The following is a 20,677-nucleotide window of genomic DNA, read 5'->3' as shown; positions in this document are numbered from 1 at the left end:
AGGGAAAGGAAAATATAACCCAACAGCTTAAACCAAGTAATTTCAAGCTTTCCATTTGCAATCAGTCCAAAGACCAAGGAAGTACATGTGTCATGACCATTTCTTCAGCTTTATAAGGTTAATCTTTGGAAGGATCTTGCATTTAAACTGAAGGAAATGTACATTTAAGTTCATATTATACTAAATGTGTGCCGTGTTTCAGTTTTTTTAGTAAATGAAAGCCACAGTCACAAGAAAGACTCATTTTACCTATCTGGAACTTAAAAAAAAATTTTTTTTATAAATTTCTTCTGTCAATATTTAAATTGGGAAATTCAAATATGTCATATATTTGACTGGATGTTAAGTGTTGTTTCTGTTGTCAACAGAAGCCTAATTTTTTGTATATATTCCCCTCTGGTGGCAAATAGTAACTATTACAAAAAACAGGACACTGTAAAAGGGAAACAGAAAAAAACCCAACAAAGTAGTTCACCAAAAAAAGTCTTTTTTTTTTATGGTAAAGCTTCAAACATTTAGAAAGAATGAGCTCCTTTAAATATTCTTCAGCAATAATTAACAACTTCTCTGCTTAACTTCACCTGATCTTTAGTCAAAAAAAACAAAAGAGAGAAGCTCTAAAAAAATAGTTAGGATAATAGAAAACCTTATAACAGCCAACTTTTCTAGAGTATTGTATTCTAATACTGAACATTAAGGATACTTCTTAATGTTTCATTATATACTGAAGTGTAACAAAAATCTTGAAGCCAAGGAGTAGTGTCTCCAAAAAACTCTTTGACAGTGAACCTCAAAAAAGTAAGCAATTATCTATTTGAGGATTATTTGCATAAAAGAAGTCAAAACGCTTATGTGCTACATACCTAAAAAAATATTCAATCTTCCCTCTGCAATCAGTGGCAACTATAGACAGTAGAGTCCTTTTAGCAGGACATATTGAAACCAGAAATACAGAAAAAAGTTACTCAGCAGGGGAAAAAGAGCCGTAGAAATTATGTCAGCAAGAGTCAGTGTTAGTGTGGGAGTATTTACTGAACTCTTAGTGTTTGATTTGTCTGTCAGCATCCCAGGAAAGGCAAGACCCTTGTGCCCAACCACTCTGTCAGCATTCCATTGGGGGACCCTTCACTGAGCAGTCCTGCTGGATCAGAGGTGCTTCCACTGACTCAGCCAGGGAAACCAGCAGTGCAAGGGAGACCCCTCAGCACACCTTCCTCTTTACTAGTGTGTTACCCACTGCCAGCCACTGCTGGTGTCCACGCAGGACACACACTGACAGTTCATGGAGTAACACTCATTATGAATGTAAAATCGTGACAGCTTAAGGTTCAAAGGCTGTCGGTGATAGCGCCTGACTGAAAAAATGTATTCAAACTAATACAAGCTCTAATCCCCAATAAAATGTTGGGCCTGCAAAGAACATGATTCTTACCCAACAGGTGCCCCTGTGGGAGAGAAGACAGACTCAGCCCTGATCCCAGCAGTTAAGAGGGACACTTCCCTACCTTTCCCCCCATTGTTAACTTAGTCTGTACTCTATAAAAGTGTTTTAGGGGCAGCTTGAGCGACTCTAGTCATGCATGCCTTTGTTACTGATTGGTGTAAAATTCTCTCACTTTGTTTTTAAAGATACAGCTATATCTGGAGTAATTTCATGTTGTGCTAGTTGCCAGGAAGAGTAACAACACCACAGGCTTTCATTATCCTTTACAAGTAGTATTCACAAGTAATCCTGGTAAAGACTGACTAACCATGTCCTTGCTGAACTGTTAAACACCCCAGGTTGTGATCTGCTGTGTTCTCCATGGATCATTACACTGAGAATTTTTTGTACTTCAGTGAGTTTTTTAGGCTTCTCAGCTAATGGTAGTGTCAGATATGGTTATTACATACTATTATGGACCATTCCCAGTCACACTGAATGGAGACTCAACTTCTTTGATTCATATTCTCTTATTCATGTCTTTATTATTATTCTCTCTTCTTCCCCTGTGGTATAGTATGCATATACAACTTTTCACTGCTTAGTTTAATGCCCATCATTTCTCCTTGTGGGAAAGGCCATTATATAAGTTTTCTGCTCTCTTTCCTTGTCTTTATACTTAAAGGATTTACTTCCATGGTTCTCATTCAAAATTTCAGTATTCTAAACCATCTTGCTATAACATGCAAACCAAAAGAATATAGTGCTATGCTGCATTTGGCTAATCAGCCTACAGAAATCATACATATTTAACTGGCAGGATGAGCTGGGTGTGCTAAATGAGGGGCATAGCTCAACCTGCAAGTAACTTTTGGTTTTGTCTTTATTTTCTATTTTCAGAAAAATCATAAGGCTTCTCTGTGTTGTCTGTTGGTCCATAATTATTTTCTCATTAGGCATACATTTAGCCATTGCTGTAGTTTGCTTGTATCAAAATACAAAGCTGCATGCTGGGTATGTGGTTGCATTGCACAGCAGACTTTTTTCTGTTAGGTATGATGTTCCAATGTCCTTGTCATTTTATAACTGATGGTTCTGCAAAGCATAATCAAAATTTGCTTTTCCACAGTCATAAGAACTCCATTTGACACTCATTAGGCTCTGTTTTGGAGGGAAACTCCCTTTAGCAGGCAGTAGTACCTTTGCAGAGAACTATTCAATAAGTATTATTCTCAAACCTTGATAAGTTAGACGGGTAATCACCAACTATATGAATTTTAATTTGGGCAAGTGCTGGATTCTGCAGCTTGGGAGGGTGCAACCCTAGCTTGTTGTACAGACTAAGGAACAAGAGGCTGTAGAAAGTGCTGCTTAAAGGCACCTGGGTGCTCTGATAGATGGCAAGCTGAATGTGAATGAACAGTGTGCCCTGGCAGCCAGGAGGGCCAAGTGTGTGCTGGTATGCTTTAAACGCAGCACTGATGACTGGTCCAAGGTGGGGATGGTTGTATTCTTCACCACACTGATGCAGCCTCCGTTTGAGGACTGTGTGGATTTGGGCACCACAATATGGAAAAGACAATAAGCTATTAGAAAATATCCAAAGGTGGGCCATGAGGATGGTGAAGGGTCTGGAAGGGAAGCTTTACAGGAAGAGACTGAGGTCATCTGAGTTTGCTCAGCTTAAAGCAGAGGAGACTTCATTGTGGATTTCAACATTCTTACAAGGAGAAGCAGAGCAGCAGGTATGGATCTCTTGTGATCAGTGACAAGACTCAAGAAAAAGGCATGAAGCTTTGTCAGGGGAGGTTTACACTGGACACCAGGAAAGATTTTTCACCCAGAGGGTGACTGAGTACTGGTACATGATCTCCAGGGAAATGGACACAGCACAAAGTCTGATGAAAGTTCAAGAAACATTTGGACAATGCTCTCAGTTTATGGGGTATCCTGCACAGGGCCAGGAGTTGGATTTTGATGATACTGATGGTCCCTTCCAAAGCAACATATTCTACGATCATATGATTACTGTCTTCTACTGACTGAGAACTTTTAGGTTACAGGGTAATGGTGTTCTACAACAATTTTGTTCAAAATACCCATGAAATACCTCATTAAACCAACTCCCCAAATGTACATACTTTCTAGATCTTTCTGTTTGCAATCTATTATTATCAGCAATTGAAGGAGAGACAGGAAGACTGACCATGATCAGAATCTGATTTTACTCAGGTTTTCCAAGAACTTATATACTATTTCAGTAAGATTAATAATTTCTACTACAATAATTAGGTTAAAAGATCATACAAACAACTCATACATTTTTCAACCTCTTCATCATAAGGGGTTGATTGAATCTTCTTTAAGCAGGTTTCTAATCCCATCTTCTCATGAGCTCAAAGTTCTGTTTGTCCTCTCCAAGGCATCCTAGTCACCAGACTAGATATGCTAATTAAGTCTGTCTCACTCTCGTGAATCCCCACATATTAGTACAACATATCTGTATTTGGGCTTGGAGCACTGCACTGAAATTAAGGTTATTGGTATACTTATAAAATTAATAAAATTATTATTGTTCGCATTTGTCATGAGCAGTCCAGAACAATGCCTTAGTGAATATGAAGAAAACATTCATATTTTCATTTAATACAACTCATAACTTATCATTTAGGAGAGAGGAGTCAACCACAATCATCAAGTTCTTCAACTTTCCGAATTCCAAAAATTCACAGAGGTGCGTTTTCAAAATACCTTAGGAAAATCCATACAGAGCATCCCTTCTGAAGGGAGGAGTAATTAAGAAAACAGCTGGTAAAAAAAGGAACTTTTTTCTCTTTCATCCCAGATGGAAATAGAAAATCGCTGTCCTGTGACTCTTCGTGTATGACCTGTGAGAAATACCCTGACAAGTGTACTTCATGTCCTGAAGGTAACATTTGAGCTTCCTTGGATAAGTCTGCAAGTGACTGTAATATTTTGTATCCTACATGCTTCCACAGAATGTTTTTGTCAGGGGCCACTGGAAAGTCCCTTGACAGCTTAAAGGGAAATCAGACGATTAACAGCTGAATTCAGCCAACAGGGCATACCCTTGGCAGTATGGGTTAAAATATTGTCATGTTGATGGTGTTCCTTTTCTTTCCTTTCAACAAAAATTTGTAGATATGATGTAGGAATTACTGAATAGGGATTTCTTCAGTGAGACATACTAGATAATCTTGATGATTCCTTCTAACTGTCAATGTTAGTGAAGTCTGAGCAAAATATTTTGGGAAATGTCTTAAAGAAAGCATGTTTTATTCATTCTTTTAAGAATCGAAGATGAATTTTGAGAAGTTGAAAGCTTTTTTATAAATACATTTCTAATTGATGCCTTTACTCCCCTGGGTTGCTCTTCTACCAGGAAAATTTCTTATCTACAATACCTGTGTTCCTGCGTGCCCTCCAAAATATTTTGGCGAAGTTGCAAGTGGAAAGTGCGAGATGTGCGGGGATGGCTGTGAGGTGTGCTCTGACCAGTGGCACTGTCAGAAGTGTCAGGCTGAACAGAACCAACCACTCTTCCTCCACAATGGCAAATGTTTACAGGAATGCCCTGAGTAAGTAACCACTCTTATATCATCCCTGATTTTTTCTCTGTGTTCTTTCTCTTTAAAGTTCAGATCTATTATTAAACTTCCAAGGAAGACTTTAATGTAACACAAGCTACCAGAAACTAAGGTGAATGTAGTTTTCAGACTGCCTGAATAAACAGTATTTTCTTTTGGTTAGAGAAAATGTAAAAAAATCAAAAGTGAAAGTAAGACGTTAAATCCTATGAAAGATGGAACAGCTCTCAATGACAATTATTAGGAACATGGTACTTCATGGCAAATGGTAATAAAGGTTCTAGACATTCTCCAGTTTGGTCCTTTCTCAAAGTAGTACAGAGCAGAGATATAATCTCAGACAGTGATGTATTAGAGTCCTGATATGTAAACACAGCACTTAATGATGTGTGTTTCTCTCTTTAGCTCATGTTTATTTTTTTATGTTTTTATATGTGGGATTAAAAAATAGTCCTATTTTATAAAATGGATATTAGATAAAGCATATGTATGTGTAGATCGAGTTCTCTCTTTTCTATGTTTTTTTCATCAGCATTAATCTTATGTATATATACATAAAACCAGTGCTGTGCAGAAAAAAAATCCTTTCTTGGTTAACTTTTTTCTTCAGAAAAACATGAAGCTCCTGCTTTTCTTGCAATCTCTCTGCCTCTGCCTGCTTGGTAATTTTGTCAAATATGTCAATGAGGGCTAGTGGAACAAGTTTTCTTCATTAAATGTCACAGTGAGTGCAAGGTAATTGCAGTAAAACCTACTCTACCTCAGAAACAACTTTTAATATTAGAAACTGAGGTATACAACCATTAATTATGTTTTGACATTAATATGTTAAAACACAATTGTCAGTACTAATTTCCCAATTATCCTGCTCAGAGTCAGTATAACGAAATTAAATTTTTTTATATAGCACTAGTCATTTCAGATGTTATTGTCCCCCTTTTTTTCCCAATTCAAGACTGTAAATAATGGCTTCCCATCACTGAGCAAAATTCACAGGGTTTAAACTCCAGTTTCAGATTCTGCAGAAAAGTTCTTGAGGCACAACTACTCTCCACTGGAGCAAAAAATGAGACTCTTTATTAAGAGAGTTGGCTTGGGTTTTGGGACATGTTTTTAAGGGATAAAGGTTTTATTTATGACAGATTAATTTCTGACACAAGAATTTTGAAAGACTGGGCTAACTGAGTACTCAACATTGGAACAAGAAAAGATGACAGGACTGTGAGAAGTAGTTGCAGGACCTTGACAAAGTTGGAGGATAAAAAAAAATGAGAAGAGGCGGCAGGCATGGCTCCTCCTACTTTTTCCTTAACCTTGCTCCTAATGCATCTCCCCCGACTTTCTTTGGAAAGATCATGTCCAAGAAGGGAAGGAGAAGCACCCCTCTATAAGGAGTAAAGAATTTGTTAATGTAAAGTACATATTCTGAGAGTACTTTCTGTCTCAACTTCTTAGTTTTCATCAATGGCTCTGTGGATTAGCAACCATCTCAAAATGTAGACTTACCCTTTAACCTTGTAACAATTTGGTTTTGAGAGTGTAAACAGATTGAATTCAGCATCTCTTCTATGCATCTTCACCTGAAGCAATAAGCAGGTTTTTTTCTATATTTATGACTAGTACTCCCAGGTGTGGCTGTCCAGATTTACTCCCACACCACAGATACCTGCAAAATGTACTCCATCTTTGCCATCTCTAGCCTGTTCTCACTAAGGGAAGGTATTATGTAAATATCCTGCTTTTTTGTTGTTGTGTTTTTGGTTTTTTGGTGGGTTTTTTTTGTTTGTTTTTTGTTTTTTTTGTTTTTTTTTTTTAATCCCTGCCCTTACTCTTCCTAGCCTTTACATTTCCAGAGTCATCTCTTTCTTTCCCCTCACTAGAGCCACTGAGGTTACCCTTCTCTTTCTTTCCTTAATATCAGTATTGCAGGTCAGCTGCACAAGACCAGAGATTGAATGCCTTCCCAAATGTTATATACCTTTCTATCTTATGTAAGGGGGAAATAAGGACATAAACATTCAACATAACTTTGACAGCAGGTACAAAAAGAAAGGAAAGCCCTTCACACAGCACTAACCATTTAAATTTTCTGCTTTTAGACACAGGGCATGTTAAGTGGAAGATGGGCAAAAAATTGTCTGAGAAACATGTTTGATCTCGTGAAGTGTGTGTACTGAGAGAGTCTCATTTAGGGTTGTAATTCTCATAGCCTGGAGTGACCAGCAGTTTGCTTTGTGTTTTTTTTTCATTCCATAGGGGATATTTTAATGATTCTGAGACTTGCAAGGAATGCAGTGGATCCTGTAAGACGTGTATGGGAAGTGCAACCCAATGCCTGTCCTGTAAAAGTCCTTTTCTTCTGGAACACTGGGAATGTAAATCTGCTTGTTCAGAGAAGCATTTTGCCTCTGACGGAATCTGCAAACATTGCCCTGAAATGTGTCAGGAATGTATTCATGATGAAATATGCACAGGTATTACAAAGAACTGCTGTTGTGTAGAATAAAATCCACCTGGATGGGTCTGGAGAGAGACTGACAGAAAACCAAATCCAAATTCAGTAATGTGCAAAAAAAAAAGTGATATCCCTATCATTGTTAATCTCTAAAATAGATTATGATGAGATGAAATGATTAATCTAGAAAGATTTCACATTGCTTTGCCTGGTCCTGTAGTTTTTCAAGATTCTTTCTGGTTTGATTTTATTTTTCATCTAGTGTATCCAACATTAAAAACTTGGATATGTGCACCAATGTGAAATACAGAATGGTTTTTTCGTAGTTTAGTCAAACTTCGCACCCCTTTAATATTTTTGCAAATCAACAGTCCTGTTAGAGAAAGAAATCCTTGTAAAGTAAGATATTAGGATATTATCTTTGGTACCCAGGTGAGTCTAAATGCCGACCCCAAAAATTGCTCCCCCAGATATTAAGCATCATTAATATTGAGCAAGCCATTCTGGAAACATAAACATGGATGAAATAAAAAAACAATAATCAACTAACCATACCATAAACATATTAAACCTAATACTCATAATAAAATGGCAACTTATTCACAGCTCTAGGCAAAGATATTTAGGTTATATATTCTAGCCAAACTTAAATTTAAATAATAAACTAAACAAAACTTCAGATATGTACATTCCTGATTTTGCAGTTCATAATGCAGAAAAATGTCAGAAAAAAGGCCATCTATATATTAGTGTCAATTGGCTTGGTTAATATCACCAAAGCTGAGCAAATTACTTTTCTTCAGTTTCTTGCTGTCACATAGAAGATATCATTTGAGGGTTGGGCCAATGGAGGGGAAAGATTTGAAAAAGGAAGTCCTACCTTTTCAAGGTGTTCTGATGACTTCTGTAATGACAGACAATCCAGAATTTAATGTTTCCTAGGATGTACCTTCTCTCACACTTGGACAGGTCAGAATTTGCTGCACATTTGCTTACCTATTTTCTGCTGTCCCCTGTAGAGTGTATGGATGAGTTTTTCCTGCATGAGGGGAACTGTGTGCAGGAATGTCCTTCACACTTCTACCCTGAAGACAACTACTGCTTTCCCTGCCATGTCGACTGCAAGGAATGCAATGGACCGGATTCTGATGACTGCACAGCATGCACTTCTAGCTTGTTTGTCCTCTACAATGGCATGTGTTTTGAAGAGTGCCCTGAAGGGAGTTATTATGAAGAAGCCACCCAAGACTGCCAAGGTCGGTAGCTGTTGTTTTCTTCAGAAGAGTACTGAGATACAAGTGGGTCTGTTTAAAGGTCACCCCCTAAGGGCATCTGTGTGACAGCTAATGTCGTTACTAGTGTCTTGAAGAGGATAGCTAATGCAGAAAAACAATCAGGTTTATTGTAGAACAGCAAAAATTGAAGAAAGGAGAGAGGGAGGTAGCCAGGATACATATGTTTATTATTACAGGCAACCGCTGTGGTGAAATGCAGAGAATGGCTGCAGAATTGCTGAGAATTGCTGGAGACTCTATTGGCTGTTGCAAAAGCAGTGTTGATGCAAAAGAAAACCCAAGGAACTACTTGCATAAGATTGAAAATTACTTCCCTCAGGCTGAAGGAATCTCCCTGAGATTCCAACTGCTCCTTCAAAAATTAAAGCTGTAATAACACTGACACAAATCCAGAAATGGTGAAATTCCTACTGTCTGTCCTTTTCAGCATGCAACAGGACATGCCAGAGTTGTTCTTCTTCCACTGCCTGCCTAACTTGCAGAAATGGATGGATATTGAACCATGATGGGCACTGTGTGTTATCTGGATACTGCCCTCCCACTGAATACTATATTGAGGAAATTCATGCCTGCAAATCTTGCCACAAAAAATGCTTCCGCTGCTCAGGACCCACTGAACACCAGTGTCTTAGTTGTGTAAATAACCAATACCTTCTTGGTAAGTGTCTCTCTCTTGCCTCTAGACTTCATTCTACACTGACAGCATGGAATAGACAAGTTTTCATCACATTTGCAAAGCATTTGGGCTGCATCAACCAATCTAAATAATGTAAGGAGGACAAGTAGTTAAACTGTGCAGAGAGAATTTCTTCAGCAGAGCTATGTGTAAACTCTCTGAGGCAGGGCTTGCCACTCGCTGGGGCGAATGCAGGATTTCTAAATAGCAACAAACACCATGACTGAATGAAACACTCATATGTTTTATTTACTTGGTAGGTACTCTTTCTATTGTTTCTTACAAGGAGTTTAAAAGAGGGCTATCATTAGGTTTGTTGTTGTTGCTGCTGTTAATGTATCCATAAAAGATGCACATTTTCATGTTGGCTTGTTTAATCCCTGCAGCAACCTGATGAGCAAAGGAACATGTAAACACTTAAAGGAACATTTAAACACTTAAAGGAACACTTAAATCTGTTACAACGGATCACTAAGTCAGCATCTAGTGGATGACTGAGGTGCAAAATTACTTCCCCGACTTTGGAGCAAAGAGTAGGTTTGAGACTATACAGCTGCAGAAACAAAATAGGAAAACACGATAAAATCCCCACACCAAAACATTTCTTCTCTGCATATTCTTCTAAAAGCAAACAAAAATCATTGGGAGAAAAAATATTAAATAATCCTTCATGCAGGAAAGATCTAAAAAAAATAGTGCAAATTAAAAGTTGTTTGAGTCTAATTCTAATGCAGATTTTACATTCCTACATTTCTGAGGTCTTGCATCAGACCTACATTTTTTAACAACACATTCAGCTGTTTTGCACCATTACTAGTGGTAAAGTTCATGGAGAAATGCAGATAAACATACTGGAACTGAGATAAAAATGCAAAAAACCCAAACCTGAAAGTATCTTTTTTTGCCCAACTGCAATCTAAGCAGCAAATTATCAAGACAAATATGTAATAAGCACAAGCAACATGTAATTTATTACTTTATTAGATGTATGCACTGCAGCTAATTACATTACTACTAACTTCTTATTCAGGATTCTTACTAAAACTACTGTAATTTCACTGAAAAAAGTGGGATTTACCTGGCTTTGCAGCGTTAAAGACATTTAATTCCATAAAGTAAAGCAGAAGCCACAGACAAGGGTAAAGACCAGTACACAAATGTCATTAAATCTCAAATTTACCATCAGATCCATCATCTATATAAAATAAAATTAGATTGATGCTTAGAGTGAAATCTAGGGAAAACAGCAATGCAGATAAAAATTTGCCTTACTGCTTTTGGTTATTCTAAGGAAATCACATCTGCTGTTCATTATTATGCTACTACCTAATTTTTCACCAAGATAATAACTTGCCTGTCCTGAAGAGCTTGCTAATGTGCATAAAACAAAGACATGAGGACTAATGAATTGACAAGAATAAAAATAATTAGTGTACCCCAACATTGGGTTTTCTTGTTCTGATACATTATCTATCAGCACCTCCTGCTGATACAGAGTTTGCTCTGGTACAGCTGCATAAGATGTTTTATAGTAGCAAATACTGAATATGATGTGTTACTTTGCACTGTTGTCTCTGCAGACAGAACCTGTGTTGAAATATGCCCAGATGGACATTATGCTGACAGCATGGAGGGGCAATGTTCTGCATGCCACAGCACCTGTAACACTTGCACTGGAAAACACAGCTCTGAGTGCCTTTCATGCAAACCGGGTTGGTATAGACAAGGAAAAGGATGTGTAACCCAGTGTCCAGCAGGGTAAGGCCCAAGACCTTTTCCTAAGATGTGCATCACAGAGAGAGTTTTGAGAAATTAGATCACTGCAGCATTCCACATCAGTGTGAAACAGAACTGAGTTTCGTTTTCAGGAGAAAATTTCTTGTATTTTCACTGTACACTAGTGGTGTACTCCCTTCACAGTAGAAAATTCCAAAATTGGTGCCCAGATGGGAACTGCATATATACGGTATGGACATGCTTACACTCGGAGGATGCTCTTGGCTATCTCTATACCAAACACTGTGAACCAGAACAAGTGTACTAAGTTATATGTCAGTATATGTCAGTCAGCCTGAGCACAGGCAGAAGAGCATCCAACCACCACTGTGGCCTCCACTTAATATGAAGTTTGGATAAGGTGTTTTGTTCTGTGTTTTTTTGGTTTGGTTTTTTTTTTTTTTTTTTTTTTTTTTTTTTTTTTTTTTTTTTTTTGTGTGTGTTGAGTTACTGCCTATAGTGAGTGATAACAAAAATTATTAAAACAACTTTGAACTGAGCACTCATAATTCTAGAGAGAAACTTTATAAATAATCCTTTTCAGTTCAAAATGTGAATTCAGTGTTCTTTCAGGAAATTCAAATTTAGAAAGTGAATCTGTGATTTCTCTTTTAGGTCCATTTGTTTTAAAACTAGAGTTCAATGGATCACACTGGCTGTCCATCCCTTAAACTGGAACTCTAATGACCATATCTCAATAAAATCACACAAACTCTCCCTTCAATACTTTATATCTCAATTCAACTCAAATTTTAGAAATTTTTGCTGTAAACCCTATACAGAGCTGTGCTTTGTAGCTGAATTCCAATGGCCAAAGGGAATGAAATTAATTATATTTTCACTGAGATTACAAATACCTGTGTTCATTTTCGAATGGTACATTACAGTCATGTACATAAATGGATGTAATTTACATTCATTCACATAAATGGACGTAATCATGGTAAAAAGTTAAGAATTAAACAGATGTTGGTTTTCCTGTCACTGCTGGCCTTTATGCCAAGCTATGCCTATCTGATCTATTTCAGGTATTTTGCACAAAATTCCACTGGATCATGTGAGAGATGCCACAAGAGTTGTAAGGAGTGTATGGGGCCTCAGCCTACAGACTGTCTTTCCTGTAATACATATTTCTATCTGTTACACTCCACAAATGAATGTCTTAGCTCTTGTCCTCAGTACTACTATGAAAACAAGGATGACAATGTCTGTGAGAGGTGCCACCCTTCCTGTTCAACTTGTGAAGGTAAAAGTAGATGTTCTGCTTTGAGCAAAAAAAGGGGTCATCAAAACACCTGGAATCTTGGCTCCAAGATCTGAGAACACTTCACAAAGATATAAACCACATACAGTCCTACCTGTCTGTCCATGCCTTTAGCCACATGTCCATGTCCATAGCCACAGTGGGTGAAGCAGACCTCTCCCAGGAGCTACTGAACTTTTCCCAGCTCTTGGTGACTTGTTGCACCACTTCTCCTTTGATTTTATGTTAATTGAGGTGAAAGCAAGTATATGAATTCCTGTCAAGCTTTCTCCAGAACTGCTTACAGCACAGAGCACAAATAAAAAGACAGCGACTAAATAGGGAGGGCTAAGACTGAGTCACATGCTGCCAAGTCAGTGAATAGAAAAAAATGGACAACAGTAATGAATTTTCCATCAGCCAGGCCTATCACAAAAAACATGGGCTCACTTGCTTACAGAGATGGACCCCATTTTTCACATGAATATTAAGAATGATTGAAAAGTATCTCACTCTTTGAGCTGTCCTATTGTCAGATATTCCCTGAAAGTGAAGGAACTTAATTCCAACTATCCCTACAGCCTACAATGGGAAGAGTAAAGATCCTTAAAGCATACCTTTAGGTCTAAAGGCAAACAGAAATCAAATGTGATGTTTATTGCTTTTAATATAGTTATGTATTTCTCAATGTTATATTTCAGAGACTGTCTATTTTACTCCGTGAGACACTGTTTTTGGTTTCTCATTTTCCTAATTAAACCACTTCTGAAACAAAAAGCAGTAATCCTCTTGAACCCATTTGGTTACCTTTTTTACACGAGATTACAGCTAATGGGTTCCAATCTGCAGCTTAGAAAATCATATCTCATTGTAACACACAAACTGTTTTTGGATAGTGGATATACTGGATAGTACAGATGGCTAACTGCAACACAACAATATATGTGAAAATTACACTTAGAATGAAGACACATTCAAGAATTTTTACAATGTAATTGCATAACAACATTATAAAAAGTAGTAGAAATATTTTTGTTTGGATTTGCAACAAGAAAAAGATAGCCATTTTAATTTACAGACCACCTCCTCTGTTTTTCACATTATTTGGCATAAATACTATGGGACAGAATTTTTATCATCATTTTATGCACAGTAATACAGAAAGTTCTCTATGTTATAGAAGGTTACTAACTTCAGCAGTATAACTTCTGCTAATGTCAGTTCCTTGCATTTTCGTTTTCTTCCTTTCAGACAATGGCAGAAAATGTCTAGGTTCAAGGAAATGGATGGGTGCATCTTGACACTTAAGACAAACCCATTACCTCAGTGTTTCACAGAAATACTGCATACAGCATCTATCTTTAAAAAGAGTCTCTGACACACAAGGTGTATATGGTGCTCTGGCTGTACCTAATAAATAATGTTTTTTTTCTTATGCAACTGAATTTATTTTTCCATTCAAACATAAACATCTCTTAATTCATGATTGATTGAAAATGGTTAGTTAATGGGGCAAATAAGTTTGGATTTTGTGAAGGACAGCATTTGGCAAGGTTCTCCACAATTTTACTTCAGTGCTCTGACCTAATTTATTTTCCTGAATATGACAGAAATTCCCTGTACAACTGATTACAAAATCATTTTTTAATGAATATCAAAACATCCAAGAAATAAATTTTGTTTGCACATAAAGCCCCAGGACTAGGCACAAGCTTTTTCTAATACCAACCTCTTCATGTGGAACACTTCACTAATGATGATCATTGCCACTGACAAACATCCTTTTGCTTCATAGCAGTGGTCAGCATGATTTTTTTTAAGGAAGTTAACTGACATTTCCAGTTGTAATATTGTCTTTTTGTTTGCCTGTCTAGGGAAGGGAGCATTCAGCTGCACATCTTGTGTATGGAGCTACAGTTTATTAAATGGAATGTGCAACTCAGACTGTTTTGTAGGTGAATACAGAGTCCAGGAGACATCAGAACAAGAGGTATCTATTTGAAGACTTTTTGTACACAATACAAATGACACATTGCTCTTCCTTGAGTTTTTAATGGTGCCTATCTTTAAGTATGCTTACTTTTTTCCTCTTTTGGCAGGGGAAGCCTTATTTCTCTTTCTTCGGTTACCTTATAGTCAACAAAGATATCAAAACTACGTTAACATATCAGTTCTATTAATGATACAGTGGTTTTTCTTCCAGTAGAACTGAGATTTCCTCTTGGATTTCTGATGTCTTTTCTGTAAGAAATCCTTCTGCATTTTTGATTGACAGCTTTGCTGGCAAAAAGCTCTAGTAGAAGGATAGGCTGAAATTTAACAGCTGTATATTTAGTTGAGCAGGACTATTAGATTTGGGTCCGTGCCATATATCTGGGCACTACACCTTCCAGATTTCCACACCAATTGCCTTCTAAAGATGTTTATTCAAGAATAGAGCAGCAAGGCATGCCTAGGATGATACAAACCCTGGAGTCTCTGTCCTGGAATATCTTCCTGACAGTCCTACTTCATAGTGTTGAATCTGAGAAAAATGCCTTATATGAGGCTGGGGACCACACAAATCTGCAGGTCTTTGCAAAAGCTTCAACTCAAGAAGTTATGAACACTATGATCCTGCAACTTTGCACAGGTTTTTTCATCCAGGATAAACATCCTTGCAATCCTAACTGCAAGTTTGGCAAAAGTTTATTAGAGTTTCTAGATCTTCACAGTGAACATGTCCCATGGCCAGGAACTGTGCACACTGGAAACACTGAAACAATGCTGACTTCAGAGCATTCTGCAAGGCAGACATGATCACGGTGACTTCTGGTAATCTCTGTACGCAGAGGTTCCCAGAAGCCTGGACTTTAGGAAGAGTATTTGAATCTAAGCTGTTTCTGTAGAAAAAAAAAGCAACACAATCTAAGAGAAATTTATTTTGCTAAAAGATTTCCAGCTACCTTTATTCCTTACTTCTGCTTCTTCCCTGGGTAGAAAGAAAATTCATACTCAGCTTTTTCCCCGAATATTTCATACTGCTTCTTCCATGCAGTTACTTTTCTGTCCCAAAAAAAGCTTAAAAGCATGAGTAAATTTTAACATCCTGACTAGGTAGGAGAAATCTCTAAGCTCTCACAACACTTACATCCTACAAGCAGATCACTGAGAAATCAGAAAATAGGAAATTTTGAATTTGCTATTGTATTTTCACATTGACACTCATTGTGCCCAAAGATGACAACCACAATGGTGCATGACAGGACAGAACTGCCAGGTCAGGTCAAAATCACACAAAATTAGAGGTGCATTGCTTGTGTTCTGTGTTTGAAGGAGGATAAACCCCACTGTGAGAGATGCGACAGCTCATGCACTGAGTGCAAGGGACCTGGTCCTCTAAACTGCACCGTCTGTCCAGCCAGCATGCAACTCTTCCTGCAGGAAAGCCGCTGCCTGCCCTGCTGCAGCAACATTGACCCAGCTGAAACCCCAGAGTGCTGTGACTGCAGTGTAACACAAGGTAGGACCATGCTGAAGAGCAGGAATAGTGCTAAGTGTTTTATGGTTGGTTATGCTGACATTATGCTGCCTGAAAACTGGACTAGAGCGAAAATGTGCTATTGGTTAACAGTGTGTTTCTACTGCTTCATCAAAAATAGGGAAGGTTTTACTCAAATAACAACCATTATGTCTGGTGCTGGAGATGGCTACTTCTCACACTCACAACTACTATGTTAAATGGCCAGGCATTACATAAACGGACTGGTTTATGAATTAGCTTACTTCTGTGAACAGACATCTGAATCATCACATTTGTGTGCCTGCTAGCTTTTCTGTTTCTTTCTTGTTATTTCAAATTGAGTAATGAAGAATAGATATCCCAACAACCTTATTGACATCCTTACTGCATAAGAACAACAAAACCACCATTGTGGTACCAGAAAAGCTAGGTATTTTGTTGACTGCTATTACTGCACTGGACACACTGTAGCAGACTTTTAAGATACACACACACACACACACACACACACACACACATACAAATGCAAGCTCATTTCATCCTTTTTTTTGTTGCTCTTTTGTTTTTAATTGTTGTAGATGACTGTGTATTACGGACAACTCCACCCCCCAAGCAAAGCAGCAAAACTATTTTCTTCATTATCATTTGCATTTTGCTTCTGCTTGTCATTGGAGCCATTATATTCATCTGGAGAAAGGCACGAACCAAAACCCAGCCTGTCAATAAAGGACGGTATGAGAAGCTGACAAATCACTCCAAAACTTTTCCTTCCTCCATGAGCAACTACCACAAGAATCCTAGTTACTACGAGGATCAAGTGATTGAATACAGAGATAGAGATTATGAAGATGATGATGACGAAGATGACATTGTATACATGGGCAAGGATGGCACGATTTATCACAAATTTAAATATGGACTTTTGGAGGATGATGAGGAAGATGAGCTAGAATATGATGATGAAAGTTATTCATTTAGATAACTTTTTACTAATTCACTAATAGTAAATTAGTCCTACTCTACTGTTTTTTCTATGAAATTATAGCTGTTTAGTTAATATGTTTAGTTACTTGGTAGCATCCTAACCTCCAAATTTTTTTGTGAAAGAAGAATAATTTCTAGAAGCTTTTTTTCTAAATAAATCTTTTCTAGGCTTCTTATGTAGCACTCCAGATATGGTTAAGAGACCAAGTTTCTATGCATTTGTGTGGAGAATAATCCTTTCCCAAAATGTATTTGTGTAACTAACACAAACTTCTCTTCAAACCATTTTGGAGAACCCTGCCAATCACTACAGAAATGTGATAAGCAAGATAGGTGTACCTACTTGATGAATGCCACTGGGAGAGTGTGCCAGTAGTTCACTAATTAGTGATTAGAGTTACTCAGCAATTCATAATAAAATAGGCAACTTGGAGGAATTTACTTAGATTTTCTTCATAATCACCTGGTGTGCCCTGAAGCAAATACATTCCACTCCACTTCATAATCTTTACACTGTACTTTCCTGTGAATTCGTGTAACTATGACATGATATTTTAAGACTTAGGATTGTGACTACTTCTCGTAACTATATTTTATTCACAGTTTGTATGAAATAGAACAAAAAAATTTATATATCAGTCTCTGCTTAATCTCAACTGCAGTGTTTCTCAAATATCTTGCATTTTACAGATTAATTTCTCAGTTTACAATGGAGGGCAATTTGTCTGTAAGCATGGCTCACACACATACACTCATCTGGCACCATAAGCAGGTGGTGGTTATGTTGTAAATGGCTCAGGATGCTCAGACAATGGCAAAGGGGATATTTGCACTTTTCTGGTAATTTTTATTACTATTATAGAAATAAACATTTTTAATTCTAAAGAAAAGTAGAGCTGTTTGTTGTGAAGAATAAATTCTTGAACCATCTTATATATGTTGTTATTCATTACATTTCATTAAATCTCAGAGTTTCTCTAGGTTTCCAGTAAGGATTTGCTCTAAAAACAATAAGGTTAGATATAGAGATTTAGTGTTTACAAGGAATTGTGTAAAAATACCAGCTTTTCATGGCTCAATGCCTCAGTGGAATTTTCAGTATTACATATGCCTAAAGATCTCAGGATAGTTCCATCTGTAAGATTAAAGATGTTTTATGGGGAGTTTTAGTGCTTCCAATTTTAATTTTAACCTTCTAGTCATTGCACTTTCAGTAAAAGAGAGGAATTCAAGGTAATGTGACTTCATAAAATCTGAAAAAAGTACCTATGTTTATCAAAAGCTGTAAAGTAACATTTGACAGCAAGGTACTTCAGAAAGATATGTTATCTTTCACTTTAAAATCTAAAAAAACCCAGAAGACGAAAAGAAGAGTAAAAATCAGTTTGAAAGATGATACTGCTATCCTGGTTTTCTAAACTTGTTTAAAATAACAATATGTTTTATTCTTGTTGCTAATGAAGCATAACACAACTGTGAGGATGTGCTTTGACACACTTCCTTGCATTTCAAAAGCTTATTCCTAGCTATTCCTGAACAGTCTGAAACTAGAATGACAGATTTAATAATATGCATTTTCTTTATGGGCTCACAAGTTATGAAATTATATTATTATGAAATGCCAGATGAACCTGGCAGGGGCAACAAATGATTCAAACCATGGTGCCATAGTCAGGAGTTTGGTTACACAGCCCTTTTGCCATGTCCTGCTTTCCCGGGGGCAATGGGGCCCATGTGACAAAGCAAGGAAAAACCACCTTTGGTCAGAGACTTGCCAGACTCCTGAAGAAAGCTTTAAATTAGGTTTGTTGGGGAAGCAGGCATATCCATTCCAATCCAGCCAGTCAAATATCAACACCTATAATGGATGCCCAGAAGAGCATCAACATCTCCTGTAAAAGAAAATCACATTTGATATTTTTCAAAGTCTTAAGTTTGAAAATAGCACTCAATGGGACACAAATTTAGGAATCTGTATCAATTTACAGTGTCTACAACTAGAAATCCCTGCTAACAGTCTACAAGGAGACCAAGAAAGTAAAAGCACAAGGGAGTAATTCTAGTCGTGCTTCTAAAGAAACTTCATGGAACACTGGTAAAACTAAGGAAGGCAGTAAAAAAATTACAGAGAACACAACAGCACACAAAGGAAATTCTGCTTTTCTGAATTATTTTGTGCCTTCTATTAATCTAAGTTTCTTACACTTTCTCCTGAAATAAAGGCATCCAATTATTTTTTTAATCTTTTCTTGTCGCGGTCTGGTCCAGTGGTGAAGGTGCCGTGACCTTCCTTGCTGGAAGCGTCGTTAAGAAGACACCTAGATTGACAGAGGCACAGGCATTCTCAGGTGGAGAGTGATTCAGTTCTTTGTGCACCCTTAGGTGCAAAGTGATCAGCCTTTAGGTGCACTATCAAGTGCAGAGTGATTTGCTGTTTGTGAGGGTGCCTGAGCAGCAGAGCCACATTTGTCACCCTGGATGACGCAGGAGTAAAAGTGAGACGGGGTCTTTCCGATCTCAAGGAAAGCTTCTCTAATCCATGAAGTTCACAGGGAAAGAGCCTCTTATCCCAGGGGAGAGGGATTACATAGAGTAACTAGGGGCGGGGTTTCACAACTTTGCAATGGGGAAAGGAATTGGGAAAGGGACCAATCAGGGGAATGATCCAAAAAGAATCAATCAGGAGGGGTAAAAACCAGGAACAAGGGGAATAACCAATGGGGTATGAAACATTACCATAGGACTGCAAAGGTTCTATGCAATGGGTTGAAGTATTTCTTCTCCCCTTGAGCCACAAGGAAAATTTTCAAAGAAATTTCCCAAAGGAGATTCCCTGAAAACTGAGACAGCCTAGGGACTGAACACGCTCCAAGGCAGTGAATTGTCCTCTGTGAATGGTCCAGGGACCACCACAATTTCTAGCCCTTGTTACCTTTCATTCCATTTCCCAGTTCTGACTCCTATTGTCACAAACATTTAGAAAGTTCTAGTCTCCAGGAAAACACAAATCTTTGTAATTATTCCTCAGGAGCAACAGATATTAAAACTTTTCTAAATACAACACTAGCAAGTGCAGCCTTCTGTTTCAATAATTTCTCTTCCTACTTTGTGTTTTTGGAGGATACATATTCTATATTACAATCAGACTGGAAGCCACGTTACCCAGCAGAAGAATGTTTTTAGATGGTCTCCTGAACAACAAGAAGCTCTGTTCTGTGAGTTGGCATAATCATGGGGTTTCCTGAGTTTTCAAGAAGCCTGTGGGCAGGCACTCAGCTTCTCTGCACAATCTGTGGCAGAAGATGTGGTTGCAAGGCTTTTTCCTGATTTGTTCTTCCATTGCAGAGAGTATCACAAATGGAACTTTTGTAAACTTAACATTAGTGAGTCTTAAAAGCTCATCTCTTCAAAGAAAGCACTGTTCACAGAACTGACAAAATACCAATTTCTCTACCTTCAATCATTAAAAAGCACACACACAAAACACATTCAGTTCACCATAGTTTTATTTTACTCCATTTTGGACAATGTATTGCATTCTGTCCAGACTTCTGGAAAGTGAGGAAATTTCTTTATTCTTTTTTCTCTTGAATAAACTTTCATATGGATATAAATAGTTCATCTAATATACAGCCCATTTATTTTGTTTAAGTAATTTCAACAGTACCTGAACTCATTTTAATAAAAATTATAATGGAATGTGCTACAGGCTTTC

General features: G+C 37.5%; 2 protein-coding genes across 7 annotated transcripts in view; one reads left to right on the top strand and one right to left on the bottom strand.

The window, feature by feature from the left end:
• The window catches only part of PCSK5 (proprotein convertase subtilisin/kexin type 5), a 225,664-nt gene extending 208,057 nt beyond the window's left edge, over positions 1-17,607 (top strand). The window contains exons 28-38 of one of the 2 annotated variants that reach the window (XM_083884562.1): positions 4,095-4,157; positions 4,269-4,352; positions 4,827-5,022; positions 7,288-7,505; positions 8,506-8,742; positions 9,209-9,439; positions 11,038-11,215; positions 12,262-12,479; positions 14,351-14,466; positions 15,792-15,978; positions 16,557-17,607. In XM_083884562.1, coding sequence (XP_083740688.1) covers positions 4,095-4,157; positions 4,269-4,352; positions 4,827-5,022; positions 7,288-7,505; positions 8,506-8,742; positions 9,209-9,439; positions 11,038-11,215; positions 12,262-12,479; positions 14,351-14,466; positions 15,792-15,978; positions 16,557-16,960 — 2,132 coding nt within the window. In that variant the 3' untranslated portion in view covers positions 16,961-17,607. The remainder of the gene's footprint in view (positions 1-4,094; positions 4,158-4,268; positions 4,353-4,826; positions 5,023-7,287; positions 7,506-8,505; positions 8,743-9,208; positions 9,440-11,037; positions 11,216-12,261; positions 12,480-14,350; positions 14,467-15,791; positions 15,979-16,556) is intronic. The other variant, XM_083884563.1, reaches the window with a different exon arrangement.
• Positions 1-20,677, bottom strand: part of ARSK (arylsulfatase family member K) — a 51,911-nt gene that overhangs the window by 17,626 nt on the left and 13,608 nt on the right. Inside the window, exon 9 of one of the 5 annotated variants that reach the window (XM_083884571.1) lies at positions 17,732-18,854. The exons of the other annotated variants lie outside the window; for them this stretch is intronic. Coding sequence (XP_083740697.1) covers positions 18,814-18,854 — 41 coding nt within the window. The 3' untranslated portion in view covers positions 17,732-18,813. Of the gene's footprint in view, positions 1-17,731; positions 18,855-20,677 lie in introns of those variants that run through there. 5 annotated transcript variants of the gene reach the window in all.

Source organism: Zosterops lateralis (genome assembly GCF_965231275.1).
Source record: "Zosterops lateralis genome assembly, chromosome: Z".
Lineage (NCBI taxonomy): Eukaryota > Metazoa > Chordata > Aves > Passeriformes > Zosteropidae > Zosterops > Zosterops lateralis.
This window is presented reverse-complemented; position numbering and strand designations above follow the sequence as displayed.